Source organism: Lolium rigidum, chromosome 7, assembly GCF_022539505.1.
Source record: "Lolium rigidum isolate FL_2022 chromosome 7, APGP_CSIRO_Lrig_0.1, whole genome shotgun sequence".
In the NCBI taxonomy this organism is placed as follows: Eukaryota; Viridiplantae; Streptophyta; class Magnoliopsida; order Poales; family Poaceae; genus Lolium; species Lolium rigidum.
Genome location: NC_061514.1, coordinates 337146950 through 337164889, shown reverse-complemented (window position 1 = coordinate 337164889; position 17940 = coordinate 337146950). Strand labels below are relative to the sequence as shown.

At 48.7% G+C, this 17940-nt stretch overlaps 3 protein-coding genes across 3 annotated transcripts; 1 reads left to right on the top strand and 2 right to left on the bottom strand.

The window, feature by feature from the left end:
• The first annotated feature begins 1415 nt into the window (after positions 1 to 1415).
• Positions 1416 to 3520, top strand: LOC124673495 (nodulation protein H-like). The gene is made up of 6 exons (XM_047209567.1): positions 1416 to 1442; positions 1504 to 1742; positions 1852 to 2110; positions 2570 to 2749; positions 3110 to 3265; positions 3344 to 3520. The coding sequence occupies exons 1-6, from the start codon at positions 1416 to 1418 to the stop codon at positions 3518 to 3520; spliced, it is 1038 nt and encodes a 345-aa protein (XP_047065523.1).
• A 267-nt stretch (positions 3521 to 3787) lies between these two features.
• Positions 3788 to 8323, bottom strand: LOC124674602 (pre-mRNA-splicing factor SYF1-like). The gene is made up of 7 exons (XM_047210644.1): positions 7110 to 8323; positions 6569 to 6894; positions 6072 to 6256; positions 5804 to 5974; positions 5176 to 5376; positions 4587 to 4838; positions 3788 to 4495 (listed from the first exon to the last, which is right to left on the bottom strand). The coding sequence occupies exons 1-7, from the start codon at positions 8321 to 8323 to the stop codon at positions 4043 to 4045; spliced, it is 2802 nt and encodes a 933-aa protein (XP_047066600.1). The 3' UTR covers positions 3788 to 4042.
• A 6738-nt stretch (positions 8324 to 15061) lies between these two features.
• LOC124678667 (probable beta-D-xylosidase 2) lies at positions 15062 to 17738 on the bottom strand. Its single transcript, XM_047214534.1, has 2 exons — positions 16304 to 17738; positions 15062 to 16214 (listed from the first exon to the last, which is right to left on the bottom strand). The coding sequence occupies exons 1-2, from the start codon at positions 17709 to 17711 to the stop codon at positions 15193 to 15195; spliced, it is 2430 nt and encodes an 809-aa protein (XP_047070490.1). The 5' UTR covers positions 17712 to 17738; the 3' UTR covers positions 15062 to 15192.
• Positions 17739 to 17940: the final 202 nt, after the last annotated feature.

Here is a 17940-nt window from a genome sequence, read left to right as displayed (position 1 = left end):
TCTTTTTTGTACAGATTTTTGGTCTCTTTTTGTCCGGCGCGTTCCCAAACGTGCCCCAAATCATTTATGCCGGACGCTTTTTGAGGGACGCGACTGGAGATGCTCTAAGAGTTATGTGAAACAACAAGATGAAACTAGTGGCCAAACCAATTTCGAAAAGATCCACCGCGTGAGATGATTGCCGAAATTGATCTAAAAATACTCGTAGCATTAACACACAAAAATTAGGAGTTACAATTAACAGAGCTTGAAATCTATCGCGTGATTTTGTCGATGTGCATATTTTTTGTGTAGAGTTCATTATGAATCAAGATCACACCCTCTCTAATCCCTAACCTCGGCGGGTGATAGGGAGGAGGAAAGGGAACCCTTGGATGCATAGGTGATAGGTTCCACCAGCCAGATCCAAAGTTTCAAATTACCAACATCATCTCTCATTGTGTTTTAAATTGATGGTCCACCAAGACCAAGTCCAGCTCATCGATGGGCTCTGACCCCATCTCTCTGTCTATCTCTCATTCTCTCTAGCTTTTACTCCGTCTGCACTTTGGAGTTTCGGAGCAGCTCCCCTTTTGCTTACTACCTACTAATCCTTCCGCGTTAACTCAAATCTCCCCAATCTTGCTGTCGTCAATCAATTTCCGAATCTTGCAAACCTTTGGGATAATTAAATTCCAAACTCATTTCCTGGACTACTTCACCATTTCTCGCTCATTCTTGCTCCGCCGTCTCCCATTATTATAAACCAAGAAATCACAGAGAGAGAGCCTGAGAGGGGAGGAAGCTGTCGGTTTTTGCTGACGAACCAGGCGAGGGTTGTTCATGTGACCCTTTCCTCAGGATCTTGGATATCCTTAGCTGGTGAGGTCGGTCTTGTGCTAAATCTCACCTGAGTTTCCATCCCTTTGCTCTCTTCTGGGAGCGAGCGAGCCGGCTTTGGGTATTTCTTCTCTTCCTCACTTCTGGTGGGATTCTCCGCCATTCCGGAGCTCAAATCCAACCCGGGGATTCTTGGTTTCCTGGCGCCCTCAAGAATCTCGGTGGGCGATTCGGGTCAGCATTTCGTGGAGGGCTCGGCTCCGTGCTCTCCTTTTTTCCGCCATTTCTCGCCGCTGCTAAATCCTGTTCCAGGGTTTCTCTCCTCTCTGCCTAGGGTTCTCTTGGTCTTGCCCCAGCGAATTGCTGTCTGGTGAGTTTCTGAAGCGCCGCCTTTGAGCGGGTTCTTGCTCCTCGACTGTATTTCTATGGGGTTTGCTGACTGCTGAATTTCTGTAATTTGCCAGGACGCGCTGTGATTCACCCACACATGGCGGGCCGCTGATATCCATGAGCACCAAACATGTCAGTTTGCTGTGGGCGAGCAGGAGGACCAGAAACCGGCAGTAGATTCTTGTGTTGCAACCTGCAACCACAAAATGGTACAGGTGCTGCTTCTGAATCTGGTACTCTCTGTTCATTATTAGTAGTACTAACAATATCTGAACATAATTTTGCTACTTGCAGCATCCATGCTCGCTTAAGGGTTCCAAGGTGGCACCCCTACCGCCGCGGCAGACCCTCGTGTTCCTCATCGCGCTGTTCGGTCTCTATGTATGCTACCTCTCCTTCAACCAGATAAGGCTAGAGAACAAAGGAGGGGAGAACGGTGCAGAAGAACAGACAGGGCATGTTTGCACAAGGCCTGTTATTCCGGATGAGGAGCTGCCATATGTGCACTTCCCAGAACCAGAGGGTTATAACAGGTCGGTTCCCTCTTTGGATGGATAAACTCTCTATTAGCAATTTGGCACCCCCCTTATTGTGTATGCAGATTTTCTGACACATGTTGTGTCATTCTATTTTCTTCTGTAGGGCGGAATGCTCGTGTACTCCTGTTCGATTTTTTGTGATCGTGTCGATGCAGAGATCAGGAAGTGGGTGGTTTGAGACACTGCTGAATAGCCACCCTAACATCAGCTCGAACGGCGAAATATTTAACAGAATGGATAGAAGAGAAAATATATCATCTATCGTACAAGCACTCGACAAGCTGTACAACTTGGACTGGTTCACGAGCGCGGCAAAAAATGAGTGCACGGCTGCATTTGGGTTCAAGTGGATGCTAAATCAGGTATTTTAACCTCCACTGTTTTCTTGCTCAATGTGAAATTGAAGGTTCAGATTTTGTTGGTAGTCTGGCTCTGGCTGCTTTGCCGACCATGATTTCAAAGTGAACACTTTGAAGCAGACCCTCAGCCTTTCCGTGGTTACTTATACTGCACTCTAGTCTAGTACAGACTGGTCTTATGATCTGGTTTGCTCGTCAAGGGATCGGATTCTGTTAAGCCTGAAGTTAGAATTTTTCAATGTATCACAGCTTAATATGCATGTAGTTCTCATATCTCAATATTACATCCTGCCATGTTGACAACACTGAACTTGTCTAAAACCCAGGGTGGTTATTGAAGATTATTGATGTTGATGTTCGTATTGTTCGGTGTACTATTAGCTTTAGCAAAATTGTGCCTACAGGTAACAAATGCATAATTTTATTATGTGTGCCATTAACTGATATCATCATGTTCTCCAGGGGTTTATGGACTATCATGATGATATACTTAGTTATTTGAACAAGAAGGGTGTCTCTCTGATATTTCTCTTCAGGAGAAACACATTGCGCAGACTTATCTCTGTATTGGCTAACAACTATGACAGAGATGCAAAGCAGCTGAATGGAACCCACAAATCTCACGTTCACTCGGAAGAAGAGGTATCTTCTATTCACAATTCAAATAAATTTACTGCAATAAAATTTTGCTTTGTTTCCTCACATTTTTCTATTCGGGGTAGTATTACTCTCTGCCCATTTTGTAAAATATGGCTATAATATGCATGCACAATATCAGAATGAGCCATCCGTTCTTTCGTATAAATAACGCTACCCTTGTTTCCTTGATTGGGTTCTGAACTACTTGCTGCGCTCTCAAATGCTAAAACTAGTGTTGAGATCTGCGCATGAATCCACTTCCTTTCTCTTTTAAGCAACATTCTTAACTGTCTTCTGATCTGCAACCTGTTGGTCATATTGACTAGTGCATTCATCTGATCAGTATATCTTGTTCTGGGCCAGGCTGAGATACTAGCGAAATTCAAACCAGAACTGGACGTGTCAACTCTGATTTCAAACATCAGGGATGTTGAGAAGTACATGGGAGATTGCTTGGACTACTTCAACACGACACGCCGCATGATCCTCTACTATGAGGACATAATCAGCAACAGAAATGTACTGAACACATTTGAATGCCCTAGTGACGGATCAATAACTTTGCAGGTTACTTTAATAGCGTCTCTGTGTGTGCAGGCATTACTCCAAGTGCAAGAATTCCTGGGCGTTCCAGCGAGGAAACTGGTCAGCAGGCAGGTGAAGATTCATAGACGTCCGCTTCCGGACCTTGTCAGGAACTGGGAGGATGTGAACAGCAAACTCAACGGGACAGAGTATGCGCGCTTTCTGGATGGCGCAGATTACCTGAAGTGATGCAAGTTCAGGATCATTGGCAAGGAGGCTGTAATTTCAACAGGATTGATTCTTTTGTACAAATGAGTAGTGAAAAATGCCTGAAGATGGGAGGGGTCGAGATGGAAATAGTAGGGAAAACTGTACAGTTCTTACAGCTACTTTTTCATTTCTCTTGTGCTTTCTACTAACTAATCTGTGAGCTACATCTAAGTAGCTAACTCACTGGATTCAAATTTGAGGAATAAATATTGAATTTTGCTAAAGAAAAATGAGTATATTTCTCAGTGCAAAGCCCAACGGAAGCATATATTGCTAGTTCCAATGTTCATTCCTTGGAATCAACAAATTTTCATAAAAAAAATGGGCATGACACCACAAGAGTTCTAGTTTGTACACAAAAAACTGTTGATCAAGACTGGACTCCTGTAAAATTCTTGTACAAGAAGAGCAAACGCCAACAAGAAAATGATTACACGTAACAACTACAACATCATTGAGCTCAGCGCCAGTTACTGGGATTACATTCTTAATAGTGAGACCCTATTGACGCCTTCGCTTAATTCTCTCAAGAGCGCCCAGCTGCTGCTCGTTCTCTTGAGCAGAAGAGCTTTCCTCCCTGTTCTCTGCAGCTCTCTTGCCAAGCTCTCCAAACACAGCAGCAGGAACACTCCTCTCTTCGATTTGGACATCCGCCTCCTCGTCACTCTCTTCATCAGGCAGCTCGATGTCCTCGTTGTTGGCAGCAGCCTGTTCTGTGCTGCTCTCAGCCCGCACCTCTGCTCCAGCACTAACAAAGTTCATCATTCTGTTAGCAGGAGTCGTACTGGTGCTTGGAGCTGCAGCTGGCGCCGAGGATGGTTCAGAAACTAGTTGCCTTTCTAGGGCCGCCATCTCATCCTGAGGAACACCAGCACGTGTCAGAGTGTCCACTGCTTCATCCATGGTTAGCCTCTGGTCCCTTTGCATCAAGTACTCAGGAAGGATGAAATGAGTCTGCACATGGCACATAAGTACAACATCAGTTTATGATACAAGGATGCTTCTTGATGTCTAACTGTCTATAGATTCGATCCATGTGACATACCTGACTGCGGCTTGCGGCCACTGTACGCTTGATGCGAAGCATCTCCCTGAACGTATCTTCATTACCGTGTTGGATCTCGAAGTCGTTCCACTTTTTCCAAAACTCTGGATGAGAGTTTGGATCGGCATAGTTGGAGGCATGGATATAAATAGCACGCGAACGGTCAATTTCTCCAAGATTTCTTTCAAGTTCCGCAAACTTCATGCACATTGTCATAACATCTCTATCTGGGAGACCAGATTCTATAGCTTGCTGCAAAGATGCCAAGAAGCACAGCAGAATAAAGTAAGTACATTTTTCGATACTGAAGGGCCTGACAGGCTAAATCTAGAGTGTGATGCACAGATAAAATGACTGGTGAATTTCTTTATACCCCAATTTAGTCATAGAGTGAGCATAGAATGTTCATGCATTACTAACTAATGCAACTAAACAGTAAGAAACATAATTAAGAAGCTGGGACCACTATAAATGTACTCATTTTGCCAAAATACCGAATTGTCTCAAAACAGGGACTTAACAGTACCGTTCCCAAAACTATAAAGCATGAAACAGAAAAGCAGAATACAAACGAGGATAATAAGCTTACCTCATATATTTGTCTGGTCCTTGGAACACCGAAAAGTTCGGCAGCACGTGCTATGTATATTTCATACATACTCATCTTTTGACCGTTAGGAACAGCTCTTACAGCTTCATCATATACATTCATTGCACGTTTTGCGAGGCCATAGTCTTCCTCCAGTTTAGCATATTGCAAATATAAGGCCTTCTTTTCATCCGGTGGAGCCTGATCCAAAGAAGCAAATGTAAGTAACAAGACAATATATGGAACATGATAGTTTAGATGAGCATGCCATCCAGGGAAAAAAACAGGTTTAAATGAACCTACGGGTATGCCTAAATAAGCAAGCAAGTGTACATATAATCACATAACAAGAAGCGGCAACAAAAGGTTCCGAGGCAAAACAAGAAAGCAACAAGTGCAAATGGTAATAGCAAAATCCAAGCAACAACAATAATATCACATCACTGATCAAGAACTACTATGGCATATTCTTAAGTAGCGAAACAAAGCAAAGACAAAATTTGTGATCAGGTCACTAGTGATAAATTAGAAGCATCATTTGACAAATATAAGTTGGTGACAGCATTAATTACAGGCAGTTCAAGTAGACTGGTGACAAAATTCAAGAAGGGTGAGAGTTTCTATTAACCTTTTGGACAGCTTCAGTAAACAGCTCTCTTGCCCGCTCTAGCTTGCTTCGCTGGTACCTCTTTACAAACTTTGTGAGGTAGGTAACCCAAATGTCCTTAACATGAGGATACTTGAATATTTTTACACCTCTTTCAAACACTTTGAATGCATCTTCGAAATACTTGTTCTCCTGCAGAGGAAGAAAACAGTAAACAACCATTGTATATCCATGTAATAAAGTCTATACTTGAAACTTCAAAAGTGTGTGCTTTGAACAAAGATCCTACCTCAAGAAGAAACGCATAATTAAGAATTATTTGAGGAGTGGCAATTCTTAAATCTAATATTCTCTCGTAAACAGCACGGGTTGTTTCCAGCGATCCAAGGCTCTCCTCCAGATCAACATAGAAACTCCATAGTTTGAGAGATTTATGTAATCTCAGCTGGACCGGCTCATCTCCCTCAGCAGCAGCTGAAAATGCAAATTGTTAGCAAAAATGATTTGTCAAATAGCCCCTCCTTTCTGAAGTACTCTACACTCTAGCCCCAAAATTTGTTCTAAAATAATCTAAGCTTTTAGTCAATAATAACACTGAAAACGAAGTGGTTTTGCTCTCTTTATTGGATGTTGCTATTTTCAATGTAGCTTGGATTGGTTGTTAACATATCTAAGTAGTACTAATAAATGCAATACTAGTTTGTCTTATTTTTTCTAGAATGTAGACTAGATCAGAAAAGAGGGGGTATACAAGAAATCAACACAGCTCAGGGAAATAAATTATACCTCGCCTCTTCACCTCGACAGAGGGCTCTGCTGTTGCTAACCTCATCAGCTCAATCGCCTTGTCAAAGTTTTGGTTGCGCAGTTCCATCTCCGCCCATTCACACCAAACTGTAGCCAAGTGGTCCGCTACCTTATAGTTCACTTGTGTAGCCTTTTTAAAGATATCTTCAGCGCTATCTAAACGGTTATGTTTCTCATACATCTTTGCAAATGCCACCCATAGAGTATGAGGTTTCCCGACTGCCTTCATTGGGTCCACAGTTTTCACAGCCTCAACATATGTCGCTACTTGCCTTGCAGGCTCCTTCTCGAAAAGTTTTACCCTCCTGCACATATTGTTACACTGTTAGCCAATTCCATCAAGTTGAAGACCGCCTAAAATGCATTACATAGATTTGCAACTCGCTATGCACTAAAGAATCATAAGCTTGCCCTTGAGAAGAAATGCATAGAATGGATTGATCAATATTGATTTCTAGTGGATTAATAATGCAAGGCAAGCAGAAGTAAGTAATAGTGGATGTGCCAGAACAAGTCTCACCTGTGCCACTCCTCCACATTATGTGGATTCTGTCTCAGCAGAACACTGCTAAGGAGCTCTGGCCGGCGATCCAATAGCCGCTCAAACCTTGCCAGCCTCAAATCAGTATCATCTTCATCAGTCAACCAGCACCCAGCAAGGAATTTCTTGGATAGCTTGTCCATCCCACTCTTCCTGTCATCCTCGTCATCGCTCCCCTCGCCCCCGTCCTCTTCCGCTGCCTCCAGCTTTGCGGCAAGCATACTCTGCTCAAACTGCGTATACGCCTCAAACACCACACTGAACTCCTGCACCGTCATCACCGAAGCAACCCCTTCCTCGAAGACGTCTCTCGCCTTCTCATAGAGGGTCCTCCTGACATAGTAATCGGCGAGCGAGGTCCACAGCTTGCCGACCTCGTCGGTGAACTTGCGGATCCCGCCCCGCAGTATGGCGTCCACCTTGAGCCCGGCCACCTCATCGGCGTGCTTGGTGAGGATGTCGCAGAGCTCGAGCCAGAGCTGGTGCCTGGTCTTCCCCTTGACGGAGCGGAAGCCGTCGTCGTTGAGCACGGAGGCCAGCCGGTCGGCGGCCTCCTGCCAGCGGTTGGATGAGACGAGGAACTCGATGAAGTCCTCGGCGTGGGAGGGGTCGAACTGGAGGTAGCGGCGGAAGACGCGGAAGGAGGTCTCGACGGGGCAGGCGTGGAGGGACGCGAGGCGCAGGTAGAGCGGCCAGATGCGGTCGTGCTGCGTGACGGGGAGCGCGCGGAGCGCGCGGTCGAAGGCGCGGCGGCCGCGCGTGAGCAGGCGCTGGTCGAGCAGCGAGGCCAGGTAGAGCGCCCAGACGCGCGGCATCTTGTGCATGGTGGCGAGCGCGCGCTCGAAGGTGTTGTTGAGGGAGGAGTAGGCCGGGTGGGAGATCGGGTGCGGGCGCGCGTGGTCGAGGCGCTCGCGGAGGTAGGCGTGCCAGAGCTTGTAGCTGCCCGGCAGCGCCTTGAGCGCGCGCTCGTAGATGACGGCGCGCTTGGGGAAGGGCGCGGCGGCGCGGGCCACCAGGTAGCGCCACCACCCCTTGAGCTTGAACGGCTCCCGCAGGATCTCCTCCTCGTACGGCAGGTCGTCCTCCGTCGGGTAGAGGTCCGGTGAGATCCCGGCGAACGGGAGGGCGGCGGGGGCGGAGGGCTTCGCTGTCGGAGGAGCCACCGCCGCCGGGCCCGCGGCCGCCGACGGCATCGTCGCGGCGAGTCGGGGTTGGCTAGGGTTTGGGGATTTGCGGAGGATTTGCGACGGAAGTGGGTGGGGACGATGGCCGTCTACCACACCAGGCCGGCGCGGGCTCCGTTGTCTTCTTTGTTGTACCGGGCCAGTTGGATTCTGCGTCGGCGAAGGATTCTTTTCCGAGGCTGTAACCGACGCGGGTTGGGCTTTGTTTCCGGGTGGGCCGAGGCGGTAACCAAGGCAACGCCGCGCGAAGGAGCTTGTTTTTGTTTTTTCTCGTGAGATGAAGCATTTTTTTTTTAATAAAACGCACTCAAGTGCCCAACTTTGAATTAACAAAGCCACCAACGACGAGAACGATACAAAGTGCTGAACCCAGCTTACAGAACGACACGACACACCCACACGAACTACCGAAGAAGCTACAACCGGAAGCGCGACCAACATGCTCAGCCAAAACGCCTACGAGGACTCGGAGAAGAACTGGAGTCTACAGTGTCGGGCCGGAGCTCACTCGAGAGCGAGCCATTTTCACGCGCGCCTAAATAGAACTCCTCCATCGCAGAGACGCCACCGGAAGCCGACCACCACCAGGGACCGACCCACGTTGCTTACAAACCGAAGAGCAGCGCCAAGGAAGCTCGACAAGGGAAGGGCACGGAGCAAGCCTTGCCGAAGATCACCGAAGAATCACCTCCATCACAACCTTCGGTGAGCCTCGCGTTGTGGGCTCCAAGGCGGTGTCTTCAAGAAGAGCACGACACCGGAGTGCCACCACCGCCCGATCCGAGGATCTTGGGTTTTCACCCGGACGAAATAGAGGGACGGAGATTGGCCTCACGGCACCTTCAACAAGGGAACGCCGTCCGCGGACGCCGCCGCCGTGGCCCGAGGGGCAAAGGTTTCCCCTTGGCAACCTCACCGTCATCTACACCCCACAACACTCAACTCGCCGAGTACCACGTCGCACTCACGACCATGGCACCGACCAGCACCAGAGCTACTGGCTCGCCCGCCAACCAGAAAGCTCCCCCCTTCCAGGGCCGCCGCCCCGGCATCCCAACCCTGCCCGCTGCAGCACCGAGGGAAACAAGACCCACCACCGCGAGTGTCGACATACGGACCCCAAAGAAGGCCGAGAGGGCGGCCGTCGGCCACCATGGCCGCCGGGTACCAGATCTGGGGGCGAAGAGGGCCTGGCAGGGCCCGGGGCCCCTGCCCCAACCCGCACGCAGGGAGGCCAGGGAGGCCACCCAGCCCACGCCTCGCCCTACTCCATCCCTGTAGGCCTCGCCACCGCCAGCCCGCCCGGCCGTGGTCGCTCTGCTTGACGCCCTGATCCTGCCGCCGGCCGAGCTCGCGCGCCCAGCACCGCTGGAGCCGCCGCCGCCCTAAGTGCGCCTACCACACAGAGCCACCACCACGCCGCAAGCGCAGCCACGCCGCCACGCCCCCTGCCAGCGTCGCGCCCCTTCGCGACGAGACCGCCCGCGCCGGCGACACCGCGAGGAGGGGAGAGGTGCCCCACCGCCGCCGGCGCCCCCGAGCTTCGCCCGGCGGCGCCCTCCTGGCGGCGAAGCGGGGGAGGGGGAGGAGCTCTGGCGGCGGCAGCGATTAGGGTTTCGCCCTAGGACTCGTGGGAGCCCAGGGACGAAACGTTTTCTCTCCACAATGATGTCCACTTACCGTGAGATGAGGCATATGTGACTTTTTTCACGAAAGACACTACATACATATACGATCACAAGTATGTATAAACACTCACCCTATAAACACACATGCAAACCCTACTCTTATGAGTACTTTCGAGAGACTGAGTCGAACTTTTTTATCCGACGGACTTGAGATTAACTAAGTCACCACATGCATCTCGCTATCGACGGGAACATCGCTTTCCACTATTTTTTTTTCCTTTTTTATGAGACACAAAAGTGGTTAACCTGGGGTTTAAACTCTGGTGAACTAGGGTTATCATTGCCCTCCTAGCCATCCAACATATGTTGGTTCCCAGCATTCTTTTTTACTGTTGTGTACAAATTAATAAAACCAGAATCCTCGAAGCTCATAAGCGGGCACGTATAGAGAAATTGGACCGAAAAGTCAACTGAAAGTTGTTTGTGCATACACTATGCATTTGCAAGTTGTTGTCATACGAATTTTTGTTTCATATTCTCTACAATAAAGGGCGGTTTCACAATGAAGTATTTAAAAATATAAGAATTTTTGTTTTGACTTAATATGAAAAATTTGGCGTATGAAAAATATTTCGGGAAAACAAGTATAGGAGCAGGCAATCATGAGTTAACAAAAGTACGCATCTTCTATCTCCCTCAGCTTCCATGGATATGTGCGTCTCTCTCACCCCGCTCATCCTGCAAGTAAGGCTACAATTTGAATACGAGCAGACAGCCGGCCATGGAAAGTCTATCTCCTCGAGACCTCGAGATAACCCTGCGAGACGGCCTTCTCCAGTTCCCAGTTTCCCACCCAACCGCACACTGAGCTCGAGGCCGGACGAGCTTGAGGACGACGGGCGCCCCTCTGTCCAAAGGCCGAGAATTTCATCGCTGGCAATAGATCCATTGCACGATTCCGAGTGCTGGTACGTGTTGAGCTGTGAGTTGGGCACTTGGTATGCATTAGGCAGAGCGCTAAAGGTGATTTTTCCGATCGCATATATATTTGTTGGTCTTCTTCTCCTTGAATATCATATCAATCTAATCCTCCAGACTACACAGTCCAGGTAACATACAAAATATGCCCTTAATTTCTTGACAATTCATTTTTTCCTTATTAATTCTTCATGGGATGCGCATACTCAACCCAAACACCGCTGATATATATTTCGGTATAACATCAATGAAACCTTCATGCAGTCTAATTTGGTCTAAACCCAACCCCTTCTTTTAGCCAGCTGAACCTATGAGTCTATGACTGGCCATTCACCTCATGGAAGCTGTCGTTCTAACTAATGTACTCACTTTGTTTGTTTTGATGAGTTTTACCAGAAAGTAAGGAAATATCTGAACATATTTTTGCATGTCAATATAAATGTCTCTTGAAATGGAGTAACACACATTTCCATGCCTAAAGTTTATTCGCTGCCATATTCATTTTCAGGGACGCCCACTTTTTCAGGTATGTATCTCTTCCATATACATGTTTAAGGGAATCTCTGACAACCAAGATTCAATCGCTAGCTGTGTAACGTTCAACCATGTTCTTCTGTTCTGCATATAAAGCATGTCTGAATGTGTCCGTTCTTGGTTGATTTCCAAAAGATTGATTCAAGTTGCAATTAGCTGCGGATTTTGAAGTATATGACTGATCCTGTTCCTGTACGTTTTCATCATAGTTCTCAACTTCTCATCACGTTTTCTTACCTGTTCAGTTCATTTCGAGTTTCTGCTCTACAGCGCTCGGACCTCGGAGGGACACCTTCACTCAGAAATTCAAGTCTACGATTTGAAGTTAAATAAACTAATATGAAGGTGAAAATTAGCTGATCGGTGTTTTAACTCTTCCAGTATTAAAGTTACCATTCTGGATGTATAATCAGTAAGTGCAATTGAAGGCTTTTTCAGCTTTTCATAGTTTTCAGTTTCAGAAAATGTCTACTACACTATCTTGCGATTTGTGTTTTCACCATTCAAATGTTCAACTAATTTACAGATCTTGGAGAGCCACAGATACCAGATATACCTTCATCACAAATTGTAGACGTACGGTTGGATGAAACATGGGCTTTAGTTTCACTGAATAAGGTACATAGTGTTCATTGGCTAATAAATAGTACACTATATTCTATGCATACCTCAATGAATTTTCATACGTAGGGCTGTTGCCTTTTGGTTCAACGTAAAACAGACGTACAAATGTTACTCGGTGTTTTCTAAATGAATATTACTCAGTGTTTGTAACGTTATATTGAAATGTCTCACCTATATTTGCTTGAATACCAATATATGCCAAATCATGGATTCCATATAGATTTTTTCTGATATTATTTTCCTTATAGCTTTCTACATATTTAGCTGAATATCCCGCAGCAACGCGCGGGGTATCATCTAGTTGGTTCAATTAGCCCCTCCACAGTGTTGCCGGTGTCCAGTTACTCAAAATGCTAACATGTCACCGCTGATCCCAAATATTTTTTTTATGGCACCAACCTCACAACGGAGGGCACCGGTTGGCATAAAGGAAAGCGACTCCACATTGATAAAGAATCCACTGAGCTAACCATCGAGTGAATAGGGAAAGGATCTGAACAGAGGAAAGGGTGTTGCGTGAAAATGGAAAGAACAATATTTGTATCCATCGGTGAGTTTTGGCATTGCCGCACCTACTTGCTCCGGTTCCCTAAAAAAATGGCACCGACTAAAAAAATGGAGGGCATCGGTGCTTGGTGCCTCAAAATAGGTTTGGGCACCGATAAAAATCACATGATGTGGAGGGGCTTAGAATTCCGGGTTTGATGATTCTCAATTTTGAGAATTAGTTAAACCTTAGTCTACTTTGTTACTGTTAGATCTGTGATGCAGAGATTCATGTTGAACTGTGTTTTTCCTTATTCGTGTTGTTTGCGCCTGCGGAGCTTGACCTGCATGTGGAGTGTTGGACGCTTGTGTTGACTTTTTTTTTGTCGGTCGGGTGCAACGGACGTGTCATGTGGGTTGTGCGAAATTTTCTTTTTTGTTTATGCCATTTCTTCCCATGTTGATTTTTTCTGTTGGTCCCTTTCTTATTGAATTTTGTTTGTCTTTGTCATTTTGTTCGGCTACAACTATGTCCCAGTTACACAAGTGTAGCTATACCATAACTGCACATTGTATAACTGCATCCTAGTTGTACATCGCGCACATCTGTATCTTAGTTGCACATGAGTTGTTAATGTGTCTCACTAGCACACCGGCCGTGTATAAACATTGTAAGTACATCCTTGATGCATACCATGTGTAGCTATACCTCAATTGTACAATTGTACATCAGTTGCACATAGATTGTAATTGTGTCCGGTTGCACAATGTGTGCAACTGTAGCTCAGATGCACATAGGATGTAATTTTTTTTTCTAGCTGCAAATGTGTTGCAACTGAGAAAAATGGTCTCCATCGTTGGATTTGCGTCATGATTCATCCTTAGTAAATGGGTTGCAACTGAGATTTTCAGTTTTAGGTGGGTTGTAATTTGATTTTATATAGTCATAGCGGGTTTTAACATATATTTTCTAGTTACAAGTGGGTTGCAACTGAGTTTTCTCTAGTTACATGTGGGATGCAAGTGAGACTCTTCGGTTGCAATTGGGCTCTAGCCTGTTTTTAAATGTGCAAGTGGGTCACAACTAAGTTTTTCTAGTTGCAAATAAGTCGAAACTAAGTTTTTTCTAGTTGCAAGTGGGCCGGTACTTAGTTTTTTTTTCTTAGTTGCATGTGGGTCGCAACTGAGTTATTTGTAGTTGTAAATAGGTGCAGCTAAGAGAAATGATTCTGACTATTGGATTGACACTGTGGTTCGTGTTGGCTTGAAGTTGCAAGTGTGGTGCAACTAAGATTTGAGATCCCATCATGTCCTCAAAATTCAGGGTTGTGAACCCTACACGTGGCATGCCGGCAATGCGGGTAATAAGTACACCCTTGATTTGATTTTTCAGAGTGTAACCTCAGCCTCTGCATCAACCAACGCATACATCCATCTTTACTACGAAGTTCAAAATTCAGAGTATTACAATCATGAGCCACATTAAATCAATACATAGATCGACCAACGAAAATGATCTTTTTTTTTGCGAATAACCAAAGAAAATGATCTAACATATAGCACTTATGCATTATGTAGTATATTAATGAACCGTCAGCCACCACGGTTGTAGATATCATGTGTGAACGTCAGCAGACGATTGCATTCAAAACCCCGTAAAAACTCTAGGTGATCCTTAGGGACCGAGCATGTGTGACCACGGTTGAATATAGTAAGTGGTCATATGGATTACTTGCAGGAAATAAAAATCTTCAGTATTGTTAAATATTGTATCAATTCTGTAATTTCATATTGACCAACATAAGGTTGAAACTCCTATCTAAATTCTAGCTTATCTGTTCTTGTCGATATCGTTCAACCAAATCTTTGTCATGTTGGTTGGAATAGGTAAGTCATATCTGATGTGCACAATATGCCATATACTACGAGCAAAATGACATCAGAGGAATAAAATGCTGAATAGTATTCTCTAAGGGATAAGAAAAAAAACTTTTTTTTGCACCCATTCAAGTTTTCTCTTATCCGTTTCTATATACTCCCTCTGTTCCTAGATACATCTAAATTTTAATAAAGTTGAGACACTTTTTGTGGGATAATTAGTTTCTGAAAAAAAGTTTCAATGAACTCTGTGCTAAACACTACTTTCCAAACATCTCACAATTTTGGACAATCAACATAAGGACGAACCAACACATGCTTGAGCTATCACTACACCATCATGTGATTTATTTTCGACTGCAAAACGCAGAATGCAGATTTTGGCATCATCCGAGGTTTTGCATGCAGCCAAATTAACACTACCGTTCCACATCAAAGCCACTGGCAAAGTTTGTTTTGGAGCATCTAACACTTGTGATTCACATGCCATCTGTTTTTCAGAGGGTCACATGCGAGCTGCGGCGTCGCGTTGCGGTCCATACTTGTGCAAAACAGTATGTAGAGTAGCAGAAGAATGGTCACAAAATTCCTTAGTTTCCCACCCAATCAATTTCCACGTTATGCTTGGTATAGCACCGTGTAAAGTGTCAACTAATTACACTTACTTCGACTTGTGCCCAGTGTATGCCTGTAATTTCCCTCAATCTTGGGTAAAAAATCTTCAAAAAATAATGGGTACGTAAAAAGAATTTATGCAGCTCCCAGCTCGATCTTGACGGGGAAGGAGAATGACAGGGCGTCGTCTCCGACCAGGACCGTGCTGACGCCCGACGGCACGACGGTGTACGCCGTCTCCTCGACGATGGCGAACGCCTTGCACACGTTGAGCGTGAACGGCACTTGGACGGCGCCCCCCGCGGGCACGAACACCCTCTGGAACGCCACCAGCTGCTTCCGCGGCGCGTCGTCCACCTCGGCCGGCGGCACGGTGTAGACCGCCACGACGTGGCTACCGTCCATTCCGCCGACGTTGGCCACGGTCAGCTCGAAGCTCACCTCCTCCTGGCACCCGTGCCCGGCGACGCTGACGGCCGGGCAGGCCGGCGAGGCCGACGTCCCCGGCTTGTAGGTGAGCTGCTTGCAGGACTCCCAGCCGCCGACCTTCACGGCGACGGACGCGCCGGTGGTGGCCGACGCGTAGCTGAAGCTGGTGTAGCTGAGGCCGTGGCCGAACGGGTAGAGCACCTCCGGCCCGCCGTAGAACTTGTAGGTCCTGCCAGGGTACCCCTTGTCGGCGACGGGGCGCAGCGCCATGGACGTCATCGGGATCTTGCCGATGTACTCGTTCGTGTACCATGTCAGCGGCAGCCTCCCGCCCGGGTTGTACCTCCCGAAGAGCACGTCCGCGATGGCCGTGCCGCCTTCCTCGCCGGGGTACCCGGCCCAGACGATGGCGCCGATCTTGGAGTTGTTCTGCGCGAAGGAGATGTCCACGCCGCCGGCCGAGATGATCACCAGGATGATCGGGGACGGCGAGGCCTCGGCGACCGCGTTGATCCATTTGGTCTGGTTCCACGGCAGCAGGAGGTCCTCCCTGTCGTTGCCTTCCTTCTCTACGCTCATGTTGAGGCCGGCGACGACGATGGTCGCATCCACCGTCTTCACCCATCCTCCCGGCGCGCCGCACGCGCCCTTGTCGCACGCGTGCATCGACGTGGTTTTTGCGACCTTGCTTATCCCGTCGTATGGCGTCACAACCCTGCAGGGTTTGCCTGAACATGACAATGCAGTTACTATTATTTGTCGAACAGAAATGAAGCAGCGTATGGATGATTAGTCTAGTAAATATTTACTACTCTACCTCTGTAGTCACCAAGCATGACGTCTGATGCATTGATGTGCTGAAGAAGGCCGACCAATGCAACTGAATTAGCGGCCTTCAATGGGAGGCGGCCGTGATCGTTCTTGATGAGCACCATCCCTTGCCTGGCACCGTCGGCAGCCAGCTCCTTGTGCGCCTCCGTGCAGACGTCGGTGGCGCCGAGGGACTCCAGCTCCGGGATCCCGTCGAAGAAGCCGAGCCTCATGAGGACAACGTAGAGGTTCTTGAGCGCGTTGTCGACCTCGGACTCCCGCAGCTTCCCCTGCCGCACGGCGTCGAGGCCGAAGGCGGTGAAGAAGTCCTGCGCGCCCTCCCAGAACATGCCGCAGTCGAGGTCCAGCCCGGCCTTCATGGCCGCCGCGGTGGCCTCGACGCCGTTGTAGCCGAGCCACTTGGCGTCCCTGACCATGACGCGGACGGAGTCGCAGTCGGAGACGATGTAGCCGTGGAGCTGCCAGGCGTCGCGGACGGTCTCGGTGAGGAGCCGCGCGTCGGCGCAGGCGGGGACGCCGTTGATGCGGTTGTAGGAGCACATGACGCAGCTGGCGTCCCCGTCCCGCACGCACATCTCGAACGGCCGCTCGAAGGTCTCGATCATGTCGCGCTCCTCCACCTTGGCGTCGAACGTGTACCGGTCGGCGGTGAACCACGCGTCCACGTCGTAGGCGGCGTAGTGCTTGCAGCAGCTGGACACCTTGATGGGCCGGGAGAAAGGGTCGGCGTCGGCGGCTCCGGTGGCGCCATCGTGTCCATGTAGGTCCTGCATTGCGCGGACGAAGCTGACGGCGTACCGTCCGACGAGGAAGGGGTCCTCGCCGGGCGTCTCGCTGGCGCGGCCCCAGCGCGGGTCGCGCACCACGTTGATGTTGGGGCTCCAGTACGTGAGCTCGGCGTGGCCCAGGTTGTACATGGCCCTGATCTCCGTGGACACTGCGCCGCCGATGGCGCGCCACAGCGTCTCGTTGAACGCCGCCGCGCTGTTGATGACGAGCGGGAAGCTGGTGGCGCCGGGCACCACGTCGCCGAACCACGTGCCGCCAGGCCCGGTGTCCGACACGCCGTGGAGGGCCTCGCCCCACCACCGGTACGGCGGCAGCCCGACGCGCGCCGCGCCCTCCGCGCGGTCGCCCAGGTTGCGCACCTTCTCCTCCAGCGTGAGCCGGCCGACGAGGTCCTTCGCCCGGTCCGGGTACGGCAGCGAGGCGTCGCAGTACCGGAAGCTCCCCATCTCGAGACCCATTGCCGCGAACCGGGCCGGGTCGCAGACCTTGCTGTAGTTCTGGCCATTGGTGGTGATCGGACCGAGACTGCCGGACACACAAGTGAACGCGACGGCACAGACAAGGAGTGAGGCCGAGAGCACGCGATGGCGAAGGGAGGACGCCATTGCGGCTCTCTTTGCTCACTCCTGGTCTGCCACCGACGAGGTGTGCAGGTACAGTGAAACAGCTAGTGTACTCTCTATATAGGGCCATACCCATAGCCATGGGGGTCCTTTGAACGGGACAAGCAGCAGCTGGACCAGCTGGTTGAAGATCCAAACACGAGAACCGACAGATATCGAAAGCTGGAAATCTGGTTGTTGAAGAATTACAGGATTAGACGGAGCACATGGA